Source organism: Gambusia affinis, linkage group LG15 (genome assembly GCF_019740435.1).
Source record: "Gambusia affinis linkage group LG15, SWU_Gaff_1.0, whole genome shotgun sequence".
Classification (NCBI taxonomy): Eukaryota; Metazoa; Chordata; class Actinopteri; order Cyprinodontiformes; family Poeciliidae; genus Gambusia; species Gambusia affinis.
The window spans coordinates 20,653,417-20,667,066 of record NC_057882.1 but is presented as its reverse complement, the minus strand read 5'-3'; the positions used below and the strand labels follow the sequence as shown (position 1 = coordinate 20,667,066).

The 13,650-nt window shown below is 37.9% G+C and overlaps 1 protein-coding gene across 1 annotated transcript in view; it reads left to right on the top strand.

Annotated features, from left to right (window-relative positions):
• Positions 1-13,650, top strand: part of LOC122844493 (FRAS1-related extracellular matrix protein 2-like) — a 68,723-nt gene that overhangs the window by 46,097 nt on the left and 8,976 nt on the right. Inside the window, exons 7-15 of the mRNA XM_044139999.1 lie at positions 6,918-7,067; positions 7,202-7,411; positions 7,668-7,865; positions 8,370-8,534; positions 8,661-8,843; positions 9,974-10,104; positions 10,453-10,611; positions 11,351-11,654; positions 12,629-12,760. Of these exons, the coding sequence (XP_043995934.1) occupies positions 6,918-7,067; positions 7,202-7,411; positions 7,668-7,865; positions 8,370-8,534; positions 8,661-8,843; positions 9,974-10,104; positions 10,453-10,611; positions 11,351-11,654; positions 12,629-12,760 (1,632 nt within the window). The remainder of the gene's footprint in view (positions 1-6,917; positions 7,068-7,201; positions 7,412-7,667; positions 7,866-8,369; positions 8,535-8,660; positions 8,844-9,973; positions 10,105-10,452; positions 10,612-11,350; positions 11,655-12,628; positions 12,761-13,650) is intronic.

Here is a 13,650-nt window from a genome sequence, read left to right as displayed (position 1 = left end):
AGTGTTGCAGTTCATGTGGACGTGGTTTAATTTTGCTTAATTAAACTATTTGACAGACTGTACAAATTTCAATGCACTGGTAAAATATCTGAATCCTGTTTCCTTCCCATAAATGCCATTGTTATGTCATCTGGCACTGCTTTGAATTGGTTTAAAACTTATCTCTCTGACTCTCAACTTCATGTCCAACTGAACAAATCACTGTTTTCATCAGTTACTTCAGGTATACCTCAGGGTTTTGTTCTTGGTCTTTTGCTCTTTATCATTGATCTCATTTTCTGAAAATTTGGTATTAATTCTCACTGCTCTGTAGATGACACCAGCTCTACCTCTCTACCTAGCTAGCCCATCCCCATCTTTCCACCATCCTTCCTTTTAGACTGTCTCTGTGAAATTAAATTAGGGTTTATTCAAAACTCTCATAAAGTAAACATAAAGAAAATGGGATTTCTTCTTGTTGGGACTAAGTCTTCCTTATCAGATGAATGTTGTGGGGTCAACTCCTAGCCTTGGGTCTTTCTTCGGGGACTTTACATGTTCTTCCTTTGCATGCACAGATTCTCCATAGGTACTCCAGCTTAATGGGTTTGAATGGTTGTTTCTTTAGTGTGTCTCTGTGTTCCCCTTTGATAGACCAAGTTATCTATCAAAGGTACACTTAGGTACACTGAGTGTATCTCCCCAAAGACCACTGGAGAAAGGCACCTATTAATGACTAATGAGGATATCATCAAGTTTATCTATTGGGGTTACACCTACGGTTTACGTAACACTGTTTTGTCTTTGGCCGATTTTTGTCTATGAATTATACCAGGCTCTGCAGAACTTTTATTCAATTAAAAAGTGTTAGATTTTTCATGTAAGGCAGTTACTCCTTGCCTGCCCAGTCCAATCAGGCCCTCTCTCAGGCCCTAATTATGACAAATCAGTTATGGGCTTCTTTTGGAGGATGGTTCCTCACTCGTCTTTTGCTAGAGGATGTGGTTTAAATTTATTTTAGACCAACTAAATATTTTCTCTGTAAATGTTTTAATGTTCAGCATGCCATATCTTAGTGATGTTGTGTACTATATTACATGTAAGGCAATTTTAAATTTGCTTTGCAACATTTTTATTTATTTACATGTTTAGAAAATAGACTGCTAATATATCAGCCGTATGGTTTACTAATACTTTTACCCAATCCTCCCCACACCCTCCCCGGTAGTTTCTAGTTTGGAGTCTAAGTCCTTTTCTGAAAAAAGTCTTGGTTTTAAAACTTTTGATAGTTTCTCCTTAAGAATAATCCCAGGCTTCCTTTTTAATGGGCTCATCAAGCTGTTTGTGAAACAATATTATGTCAGGGAGAGTTCACACAGGCAAACTGATTAAAAACAAAAGTATTACAACTAAGAATTCCATTAAAGGAATTCGACTGTTTTTCTGTTCAAGCATCTGGGGCAAGTTAACAAAAAAATCTGACACAATTCTGAATGTTAGTAAACTGTCAGTATTAAGGCAGCTTTGGTGCATAGTTCAAAGAAATGCAAATGTGTTTGCAAAAGCCCAACTCCTGAGAGAGATGATATGTCAATTTCTGTCTCCCGGAGGATAATACGGCACCTGACAGCTCTCTAAAACCTCTACCCAGGCAGACCAATGGCAGCATGTTTCTCACTAATATCCTTGATTTTTCTGAGGAAAATGTTAAAACAAATGGTACAACAGCATGTGCTTATTAATGTCTGCATGCCTGTTTATGTGACTCTGTCTGCCCACAATAAGTTATTTTTAGACTTTAATCGCTGCATCAAAAGTAAATGGTGTGAAAACCGCAAAAACGGAGAAAATTCTCAAGTGACTGTCACTGCTCTCTTACACTCATTTTTTTCTTCTCCTGGTCAAAGTCAACTATTTCATTCTCCTTCCATCTTTTTCTTATACACTGCCTGCCTCATTTCTCTCTCACACTCACTTTCCTCCACATCAGCTAAAAAAAAGCTCTAGGATGTCTGCTTGATTTAGTACTGTCTCAGATGAAACTCTATAGTTCCTGCCTGCTGCATCCTGCATGGCTGCACTCTTAAGTCTGGAAGTGAGTGTTGTTATCAACTTGTTACATGCACAATAACGTTGAGCCTGTTTTGTTTTGGTTGCATACAGTCATAGTGGGTCTGTCAAGTTTTAACTTATTTTATTTATTCAGTACTATCAGTACTAATGAAATGTTTGCATGTAGTCATCGAGGACATCCTAAATTTGGGATGTTGGTGTTTACATTTGCATTTAATTGTAGAGCTTCTTTGATCCACAGTTGGTCAAAATCCTAAATACAGACTCAAGTCAATACATAGTTGGCTACGAATATTTGGCATCCCGCTTATCAAGATGCATTAAAATAATGTACTTTGTACCATTAAAAAAGATTTTGGCAGCATTTTGACTTGATGCTTAACCATTTTTCTTAGCAGAAAAGGCAGAGCAAATTTAATACATGTCTCAAATGGGAGAATGTGTCGACAGGACAAATATTAGCTTTGCACTCCACAAATCTAATCTTATGTACTGTAGAAGGAGCAGAGAGGAAGCCATTGTTAAACAAAACCATTCAAAGTCTCATTCAGAGTTTGCAATTGTTGAAAGAAAGCCAGAAAACGTCCTGCTTTGCTTGTTTGCCCCAAGCAAGGCAGGAAAAGAAGTTGATCTTGTCAGATGCCACCATAATTAAGCTGCTTGGTCTATATGTGAAACCCTATGTGTTACAGAAAGATAACCTTCCAAATTATTCTGAACACATAAGGCCTAGAATGAGAGGTAGTGATGGTAGCATCCTGCTGTGCAGATATTATTCTGCTCCAAAGGCAGGAAGCTGGTCAGTGTAGATGGGAAGATAGATTGAAATAGATAGAAGGCAATGCTGGAAGAAAACCTGTTAGCAGCTGCAAAAGATGTGAAAAAGGTGAAAATGTCAAGAGATATGAAGACTTTTGCAAGGCACTGCCCATTCATATGTAACATCTTTGAAAACCTTTTACATTGTACAAGGCTTGTGATTTTCCTGTATCTTATTTAAGCTTCAACCACTAAGATGAAAGTGTTCATTATTTGAAAGAGGATATTTTTTTACACAAAGACACACTTGTAGGGTCTTATTTCTTAGCTTAATTCCCAAAACCGGACAATGCTTAGAAGTACAGCTGAGAATGCTTTATAAAGTACATTTAAAGGTGCAGTGATGACACAAATGCCTTCAGACACCCACAAAGTAGTAATTATTGCAATTTGTTTTCACACCTTCCCCAGCCTTCAGTCACACACTGAAGTGCTAAAGCAGAGGCATGGCCCCAGTAGGGAGAATGGATGCGGCTCTCATTCATCACTCATCAAGTGGTGTAAAAGTTGGGATATGTGTGACGGCAGACGTGAAGGCCATGTTTGCAAGTGTGCACAAGAGTCCTCTCTGCGCACAAAGAAATGTTAGCCAGAATTTATGTCATATGTGAAGCAAAAACACACAGTTCATCAATTAATACTGGTAGAAAATCAAGAAAATGCATGCGATTGGCCCCTCTTTTTTCATTGGTCAAATGCCATTATCCATGTAGGGTTGTTGTTTTTTTCCCCACCTACTCATTCTGTGCTGTCTTCTTTTACTTTGCCAGCACGGAAATTCACAAATTCTAAATGAACTTCAAACCAGTGCTACATCTGTCGACTATGTGTGGGAGGAAAAGGTAAAAGAGGGGAGCGAGAGGGCACAGGCTGCACTTGATGTTCGGTGTTACCCGGAGCTGTCACTTCTTCCATGACGCTTAGAGTCAGAATGCACTGTTGACAATTTTCTTAAAGCCTTTATTATATTCACTGTTTTAGTTATTGTTTGCTTGCCCAGTTCAAGCACGTAAATAAAACCAATAGCTATAGAGAGATAGATAGATAGATAGATGGGTAGAAGTTGGAGGGGGGTTGATGTTTTATCTTCTCACAAAAGTAATATGACAGTTGCTATTTTTAGATTACATCCCAGAATATATGAAGAAGCAAGTGAGAACGAGTATCATTTGACAGCAGAACTTGTGAAAGATGTATCTGTCTAATACACACTGGACTGCCTCTACTGCCTTAGGAAACAATCCCTGTTCAAACAAGCCTTTGAGCTTGCTTGGAAAAGGGAGGGGAGGGAGTTGGCACTTTCTCTGTCTTGTCATCTCGCTGCTTCAGCATCCAGAGATAAAGACATGCATGCAGAGAGTCTTTGTTTTCAGTGTTAACTTCATCCTCATTTGTAAAAAGTACTTAGTTCTTTTGTCAGGAGAAGAAGCGCAGCCGTCTCCCAGTGGGACTTCTCCTCAGTGTGCTTCGTTGTCAAAAGCCTGAAAAAGGAATTGGGGTGTACTGCTGCTGAAATTCTGTAAACCTTTTATTTTTTAGAGTACTGACAGATTGATTGATGAGTTGTGTGCTCTTGTAGTAAAGAGATAAAAACTCCTACCAAAGAGTTAATAGGTTAAATACTATCATGTTGTCTGAAAACATAAGAGCGTAATATTTTGCCCTCCATGGTTGGCTTTTTGTGAACGAATAAAGGCGGTGAACAGAGGCGCTGTTTCTGTGTGAAAGGGTAAATGACAATTAACCGAGAAGTTGAATGAGAGGACAGGAAAGGTTGCAAGGTCAGGCCTCCCTGCAGTTTGATGTCAGACTAATGTGCTGTTGGGTTTTTGACCCCTGTCCATGGGCTGTGCCTTTACAAATAATTCATGTGCCTGCTGACAGGTCCGTCTTAAACCAGCATGTGGCAACAACAAAGAAACACTAAAATGTTGGTCTTAAACTCAAGCATGGAATAGTTACGTGGGGTTTAAAGTAAATAGTAAGATGTCAAAGTCAGGAAATCAGCACCAAAAAGCACTTTTGTAAAATGACTGAAGCTAAAGCAGTAGGTAAGCTGTAAATTGATGACAGGACCTTCCACATGGTACACATCGATGAACATTTGTTTTTATAGCTATTTTAGGTTGGTCTCTGTTCTATTGGTCTTTTGGTCTATGGCCCAATAGATAGTTCCCACAGTAAGTGAACCTGGAAATGCTCCATGTTGTTAGTACACCAGTAAACAGTGTCACCCTAGTAGCAGTATTATAAGCTGAGGTTATTTTTTTTTACTGCTTTTTATGCTTTTTGCTTTTCAGTAAGAATGTTACTAGGTTTGGTTACATTATACTGTATGCTGAAGTACAGCAGCAGCTTTGTAATTGTTTGTCAAGCCTGTGTTACAACAAGAAGAGTATAAATGTACATCTGCACATCTATCTTTGATAGTTAAAGTTTATATTTTGCGCAAACGGTATTATGTTATCTTCACAGAAGATTGACAGTGTTTCATGTTTTTGTTATGACATACATTGTATTGAATATATTTAAAGCATTTTTAATGAACTAAATCAAGTTCTGTGCATAGCTCATAACTAAAGCATAATTATAATTACTTAAATAGTCCTAAAAGACTGAAATAGTTAATAACATCCAGTATAAAAATGCAGAGCCTTGAGGCTCTGGTAGTTGTTGAAAGTATTATTTACATCAACAGTCCAGAAAGTAATTGCATGGTGATATTATCAATAAAGAAACAGGAATAATTCAGTCATTGATGTATAGTTGTTGATCCAGACAGTTGTCGAATGCTCCGCTTCTGTCTTTTGGAGTTTCTGAATTAGTAAGTCAGGCTACAACAGAGCATCCCCCAGTGATGTATTAGGTGTATCTGTTAACATGATTCTGGTAATGCTGCCTCGTCCTTCTCTCCTTACACAGCTGTCATCAGGGTGGGTGTTTGCTGCCACGTAAAATGGATCCATGCTTTTATCATTGATCCAGCTGAAATCAAGACTCATAGAGCCAAGCGGTATTTTTTAAAATTATTGCTAAATTTTGGTGAGCTTGTGTAAATTTTAGCCTCAGTTTCCCATTCCTAGCTGACAGGAGGGACACTCAGGGTGGTCTACCCCTGCTGCCATCTACATCATGGTTCTATTAGGCTGACAACTCAGAGACAAAGGACTCAAATGTACAAACTACACAGGAACTCTGTTCATTTCCTTTAATGGAGAAATGGGTCAGTGCACAGATAAATTGTCCAACAAGGTGGAATAATCCAGAAATCTTTCAGGCAAAAGGTGTCACAGAATGGATGGTGTATAATCTGCAGACAGGTTGGAAATCCAGAAAACTGAAACCATGTCATTCACTACAGGTTAGCAGAAACAAAGCTAACACGATGTACAGGCAAAGATAACTTAACTATATGTACACACATGCAGAAAGAGGACAAGAAAACTCAGAAGGTGGGATACCAGCTCAGGCATAAAATGGCAGAGTCTAGAATGAGAAACATCATTACCAACATAAAATAGGAGTAAATAAATCGGTCAAACAGGAGTAACAGGAGCATAAAATCTAAAAATTAATCTGAGAAAACTACTTAATACTCATCACAGGTTTGATTGTATGTGCTTTCAAAGATAGTATTACTTATAACTCTTTTATGTAACAAATTATTTGAGCTACTGTTACCTTTCTGTCTTTTTAAACCATTCTACCTGTCCCCCTATCACCTCTAACATCAACAAGGCATTTTCATTTACTAAACTGCTGCTCACTTGATATTATCACAAGAGACCCTTGGGCATAAAATAGATCAGCAATTTGTGAAATACTGAGACCAGCTGACACCAACAACTTGGTACCTTGATAAGGGATATTGAACTCATTACAATGGGAAGTTTTTTCCTTGAACAATGAAGCTTAAAGTCAGGATTTCTCAATGCGTTTGATCAACCCTTGCAACTTTTCAAACACATTTAAGCATAAATAGATGTTTTATGTTGACAACACATTTATTTGCCTGCCAACATGCTTTTTCTGTCACCGTTCTGCAGCTCCTGTGTTTTACTTTGGAGAGGTCCAGTATCATGTGGATGAGAGTGACGGCTACGTGGAGGTAAAAGTGTGGAGGACAGGAACCGATCTGTCCAAAACGGGGACTGTAACAGTCCGTTCTCGGAAGGTGGAGCGTGACTCTGCTGAAGGCAAGTTTCTAATCAATTTTGGTTTTAAATATTTTGAAAATAATTAAATGTATCACTAATCCTCAGGAGTCTTTATTCTGTGTGTCTCCTCAACAAAATCCCATTTTTTCCCCCTCTCTCTGTCCTATTTGCAGCTGGTATTGATTATGTGGGCATAAGTCATAACTTGGACTTTGCCCCAGGTGTCAGCATGCAGACATTTAAGGTCACAATTTTGGATGATATGGGACAGCCAGAGCTGGAGGGGGCCGAGAGCTTTGAGTTAGTTCTGCAAATGCCAGTGAATGGTATTCTAGGAGAACCTGGAAAAGCTACAGTCTTCATCAATGACTCACAGTCTGACTGTAAGTAATAAAAATTAACCTTTACATATTCTGTTCTGTTTATAGCTCTGAATATGAAATAAACATACTGTATGATAAGCATAGACTATATTTATTGAATAATTCTTTGTCAATACACATAATAATAGTAACACATCAATACTATGTTACATGTATTGTTTTCATTCATTGCATGGTTGTTATCTTTAAAATGATGACATAGGTCATCTATGATGCAATAGAAATTTTATCACTGTTCATTTCATTTGATCACCAGTGCCAAAGGTCCGTTTTCGTGAACCGGTTTACAGTGGAGAGGAGAGTGATGGTCAGATAACAGCAACAGTGTACCGCAGTGGTGACATCTGGCACAAATCCTCTGTTCGCTGTTACTCCCGTCAGGGCACCGCACAGGTTGCCTCTGACTTCGAGGAGCGTCCCAACACAGATGCTTCTATCATCACTTTTTCACCCGGTAAATTTGACCAAACATTTATGTTTTTTATTTTTTGTATATTTTAAATTTTATAAATTTTATGTTGAGTTAAGATTTACATTTAAAAGAATGTTATTGCTTTAGAGCAATGGTTTCCAATCTCTTTTAGAAAGACCCCACTCTTTGCATAAACAGTATGCACTCCTTATGTCATGTTCACATGCATACCGTATGTTTGTGCTTGTGCACATATGTCCATGAAGACCATAAAGAAAACTTTGCTCAATAATATACTTTATTGGACAATTTTACAAAAAAACTTTCAACTTTTTATACTTCTGTGCAGGAGTAAGAGTTCAGGATTTAGCAACTTAAAAAGAATAACTCCAATTTTAGTCCTCTTTAAAAATCCAACTATTCTTCTGAGTCAGTTTTTACATTTTTTGGGAACCACTGCTTTGGAGAACAGTTAAATTTGTTTAGTCTGCTTTTAAATTAAGGCTTTAATTGTTTTGTGTCAACAATTTTTTTCTCTCACATTAGGTGAGGTGGAGAAGCCGTGTATCCTGTCACTGGTTGATGATGCATTGTACGAGGAGGTTGAAGAGTTAAGGCTGGTCTTAGGGACACCAAAGAGCAGCTCACAGTTTGACGCATCAGTTGGATCTCTTAATGAGGCTCTGCTTCAAATAAAGGACACAGCTGACAGTAAGTGAGACAAAGAACAAATTATTGGTCAGATATGTTAGGCTGTGGTGCCGAATAGGAAGTTTCCTATATTTTTACCGTTTTAAGATTTTATTTTGCTGTATTTGCCTTCTTTTTATTTCCCAGAACCAATCATTCGGTTTGCAGAAACCAAGTTCAACATTAATGAACCGAAGGAAACTGGGACTGTGGCAACTGTGAAGATCCCTGTGGTACGAGTTGGCGACACATCAAAAGTGTCAGTGGTTCGGGTTCATACCAAAGATGGGTCAGCCATCTCAGGAATGGATTATTACCCAGTGTCTCAAGGTGAACTTTATAAACACCTTAGAAGTTGTTATAAAAGGTCAGCAGGAATTCAAAAATCTGCTTAAAAATGATTGAAATTTCTTAAGGAAAAGCAATATCTTCCCAAATGTGCAAAACACAATTGAAGTTCACCAAAATACGTAAAAACAGATGTTCTTCATAAGAATGCTAAAACCATCATTTGTTTGCAACTTACTATCTGTTTTTCCTTCGAGTACTTAGTAGTATAATGAAGACAATTAAAAGTACTCAAAAACTTTAAAAAATCAGCTTTACAAAAACATCACTTTTAAGACATACTTTTGCTCAATTTTCATTTTGAATTAGTAAAAGATTAAAATAATTTTCTGTATCTGTAAAAGGAGCAAGAAAAAATCAGAACCAATCAAATTGGCTAGTGATGTTAATTTCTTTCATAAAGGGAAGTGAAATGTCTGCAAAACTCTGGTGAAGGATCATGTAATTTGTAATTGAATTTCAGTCATCTGTTCATTCTCCGCTAGTTGGATGATTCCATTCAGCTCTTTCAGAAAGTCTCACATTTATCTTGTGTGGATGAAGACATTCAGTTGTTTTAAAAATTTACCCATTTTGTAGTTGATGCTTGCATTTCTCATTACTTTCATATATAGAAAGTGTTTCTTTTTTTTGCAATATTATGTCACAGCATCACTATTTTTATTCAAAAGTCTTCTTCAAAAAGATGGAACACCTTTGAAACTGTGCAGAAACAGAGTGGGGATTCAAACCAGCAACCCACTGAGTCTTGGACGCTTACGGTATCCATGCTCAAAGATCCCTCATACTGTGGAATCTTTTAAGAAATTTTTACCTAATCAAATGACTAGTTTCTTTTAAGGATTTTCATACAACTTTTCCAGAAATACCAACATACATACTGTAAGGTATTAAAACATCTAGTTTAATCTGTGTTGCCGTTTTGTTTTGTGAGTGGATCTGTACATTAAGCATAATGAAAGAGAACCCTCACCTTGATGGCATCTCTTTATGTTGCCACATAAATATGACAGAGATGAATACATTACACAAACACTTTTGCTAATGATGTGTTTGTCCTGTTTTTGTGCAATTCATTAGCTGCATTTAAAGCTGTTTGTGTCTGTGCCCAGATATCAAATTTAAACAGGGGGAGAAACAACATGTTGTAGAGGTGGAGGTGTTGCCTGATGGAGTCCGAGAAATGAGGGAGGCTTTTACAGTCCATCTAAAGCCTGATGAAAACATGGTGGCTGAAACTCAGGTCAGTCATGCTTTCATTCCTTTTACCACTTTATTATTGCACTTAATTTGGGGAGCTTTACAAACTGTAAATGTGAAAAGAAGTATAGAGCCATCTTTATTCAGGTCAGTCAGTCCCTGAGAGACTAGTGATATGTTTTTTAGGAGTGTGCTGAACAGACAACAGCAGCACTTTGCTGTAATGAAAATATTTCACAATAAATAATAGATCGTTTAAGAAAAGGAAAGAACATCCACCACACTAAAAGAGCCTGAGATAGAAACAGAAAAGTGTGTAGTTGAAGAAGAAACTGAATAAAGAATTTAACGACAGGCAGCTGTCATCATTCCCAAACTCTTTCTTGAACAGGTGACGAAAGCTATAGTTTACATTGAGGAGTCCAACAGCATGGCTGATGTCACCTTCCCCTCCTTACCCCATGTCATGTCACTGTTTCATTACGATGATGTCGCCAGGACAGCGGACAACTTCCACCCACCAGCTGGCTACCCAGTCATCTGTGTCACAGTGAGTCAAGCAGCACATCTGACTGGAACTATTTTTAAGAAATTGACAGAAATATAGCACTGCCAACCAAAACGATCAACCAAATTTGATCGTTTCCCCTTACTGAAGACAGCCAAACCATATCAGAACACCTGTACCCCACCACCGTCCACCCCCACAACCACCTAGGAAGCTAATAATTAAATTGTCCTCCAGGTTTTGGCCTGTCTGTCATTATAAAGGCACACTGCATGGTTTAGCTGGGCTGCAGTCCTCCCTCTTTCACACACGGCAGATCACCAACACTCTCAAAACACTCTCTCGGTGGGACTCTTAAGTGGATTCTCGTGATGTGTTAAGTCATTTGATCCTCAGGTGGCTGCTATGTGTGGATCGTGAGTGTGTTTGTGTGTGAGCAAGTGAGTGCAGGAGAGTGGATGTGCTTGTTTTGCTGCAGTGTGGTCGGTTGTGTGTGAGGCTCTCCAAGGAGGCAAAATGAAGTAGTCTTGTCAAAAAAATAAAATAAAATCAAAAAAGTGTTGAGTGCTACACCAGAGGGGCTTAGTGTCAACAGGTTTAAAAGCAAATCTGCAGAATCTCTTTAAAGCTCACCTCTTCATCCATTATCTCTACCCTACTAAATATCCAAAAGCTAATTATAAACACTCCATTATAAGAACATAACATATTGAAACATCTGGATTTGATCATCTCTGCTGTCTTTTATACCCACCCACACCCCCTGTGCCCCATCTTTCAGGCTTGCAACACGAAATACCCAGACTATGACAAGACGGGTCCTATCTGTGTCAGTGAGCACATCAACAACACCTTGACCCGCTACCGTTGGCTCATCAGTGCCCCAGCAGGTCCCGATGGCGTCACCAGCCCCATGAGGGAGGTGGACTTTGACACGTTCTTTACCTCCTCCAAGATGATCACGCTGGACTCGATCTACTTCCAGGCAGGTTCGAGGGTGCAGTGTGCTGCTCGAGCTGTTAATTCTAATGGAGAGGAAGGTTTGGAACTCAACAGCCCCATTGTCACCATCAGCCAGGAGGAAGGTGAGAGGCAAACAATGAAGGAACCCCATTCTATGCATTTCCACTTACCCAGAGGGAAACAAGAGAAATCTCATAGCAATTTGATTCCCTTACTGCACAAAGAAAGAGCTTTGTTCTTGAGGAATGATGAATCTTCAGGAAATTAGATTTTTAAATCCCATTTCTATTGAATAATATAAAACTTTCTCTTCTTTGAGAAGCCAGGTTTTAGGGGCCATTCCTTTTTATGTGTGTCCAACACACTTATTTTGAAAAAGAGAAGCTCATGAACAAAAATGTAATTAAGGTAGTTTGGAAAACTTTGCATTTCAGAAATCTCTGTTTTTTTTCATAGACCTTTTTAAAATTGTGTTTACTCATTTACTTTGAATACCATTGTTTAAATGGATTGCTACTCCTTCCCAACATTTAACTACTCAAGGACTTGCAACATTTTATGTAATGCCGGTAGTTAATCAAAAATAATACTTCTGTCTCATTCTTAAATTGGTTTCATTACAGAAAGTTTGAAAGTTTTCTTTAATATTGTGAGTTAAAGTGATCCATTACGACATGGATCAGCTTTATGCAAAAATAGAAAGTTTTAAAAACATGTGCACTCTTTTCCCCTCATTATAACAGTTCAAGTATGCTGTAATTCAGTGCTTCTATAAGCTATTTTCTGAGAATGGTTCAGAGCTATCAGTCATTTCTCAAAAAGAGAAAAGAATGCTTGGTTTTTGCTGTTGCTACGCAATCATTTATGCTGTTTTCCACCTACACATCCTGAAAGCAACAAGTCCAGACCTGCTCTCACTGGGTGGTCGCCGTGTATTCTTGCAAATATGGAAATCACTACCTGACTTGGGTAACAATCATTTGTGTAAAAATCTTCAAGTTTTTCTCTTCCAAAGGAGACTCATGCACATTGACAATTCTTACTTTGATTTTCAGTTTGTGCTTTTGTCTCTGCTTTTATTTTTTGTCGTAAAAAGGTGTGTGTCAGCCTCATAAGATGGGAACTGTGGGCGCTGAACCTTTCTCAGCAAAGCTGCGCTACACCGGAGCAGACGACCCAAAACACCCTAACCTCATCAAAGTGACCATCACCATGCCTCACATAGATGGTAAGTCTGGAGCTGGAGGCAGGTCTGCTTCCACCAATGAAGTCAAGTGTAATGTAGTGTGAGTAATATTCACCACTGGGGATCAGCAGCAGCATGGCAGCCAGAATATTTATTGAATCCTGGCAAAAAAAAAAAAAAAGACCAGCATCAAGGCTGCTCCTTGATATTAATTGTTTTGCTTCTCTATTCATCACTTCTTAAGCTTATTGTATTTTTCCAATTCTTTGCGATCAAACCTTTTTACATTTTGCCCCTTAACAATATAGTCAATATGATTCATTATTGCTTATGTGATAGACTTAAGCAATAATAGTACAAATTTGTGTAAACTATTGGAGTAGGGTAAGCTTTTCTATTAAGTCCCCTTTAGTCTTTAGTACACAACTGAAGGTAACAAAGTTACTAAATTGTGCTTTAAAATGACATGATGTATGTATGTAAAAAATACATATTGTAGCCCCTTTATAAACAATTGGTAAGATGAATTTGGGAATAAACTGAGCTCAAACATGGAAAATAAAATTACAGATTCTAAGTGTTAGCAAAACCATCAAACAATGAAGATTATTTTTTTGCAGTTTTAAAAAGCAAGTCTACAAATTCCTTTAAACCCTAAATTTAATTTTGGAACAATTTGAAGTAATTTTTGTTTGTCTGTGCTGAAACCATCAAATCAAATTTAATAATATTCTCATTCTCAATAAAAAAAAAAAAATAAAAAATTGTAGATCTTTGTTGTGTCTTAGAATTCAGTTATTTCTGGGAGTGGCTTGATATGCCTTTTTCTTCATCTGACTCTGATTATCTAAAAAGCTAGACATGTTTCAGAGCACTATTCATTACATCCTCTGAAAATAGGAAAGGTCTGGCACAACTGTAAACACACCAAA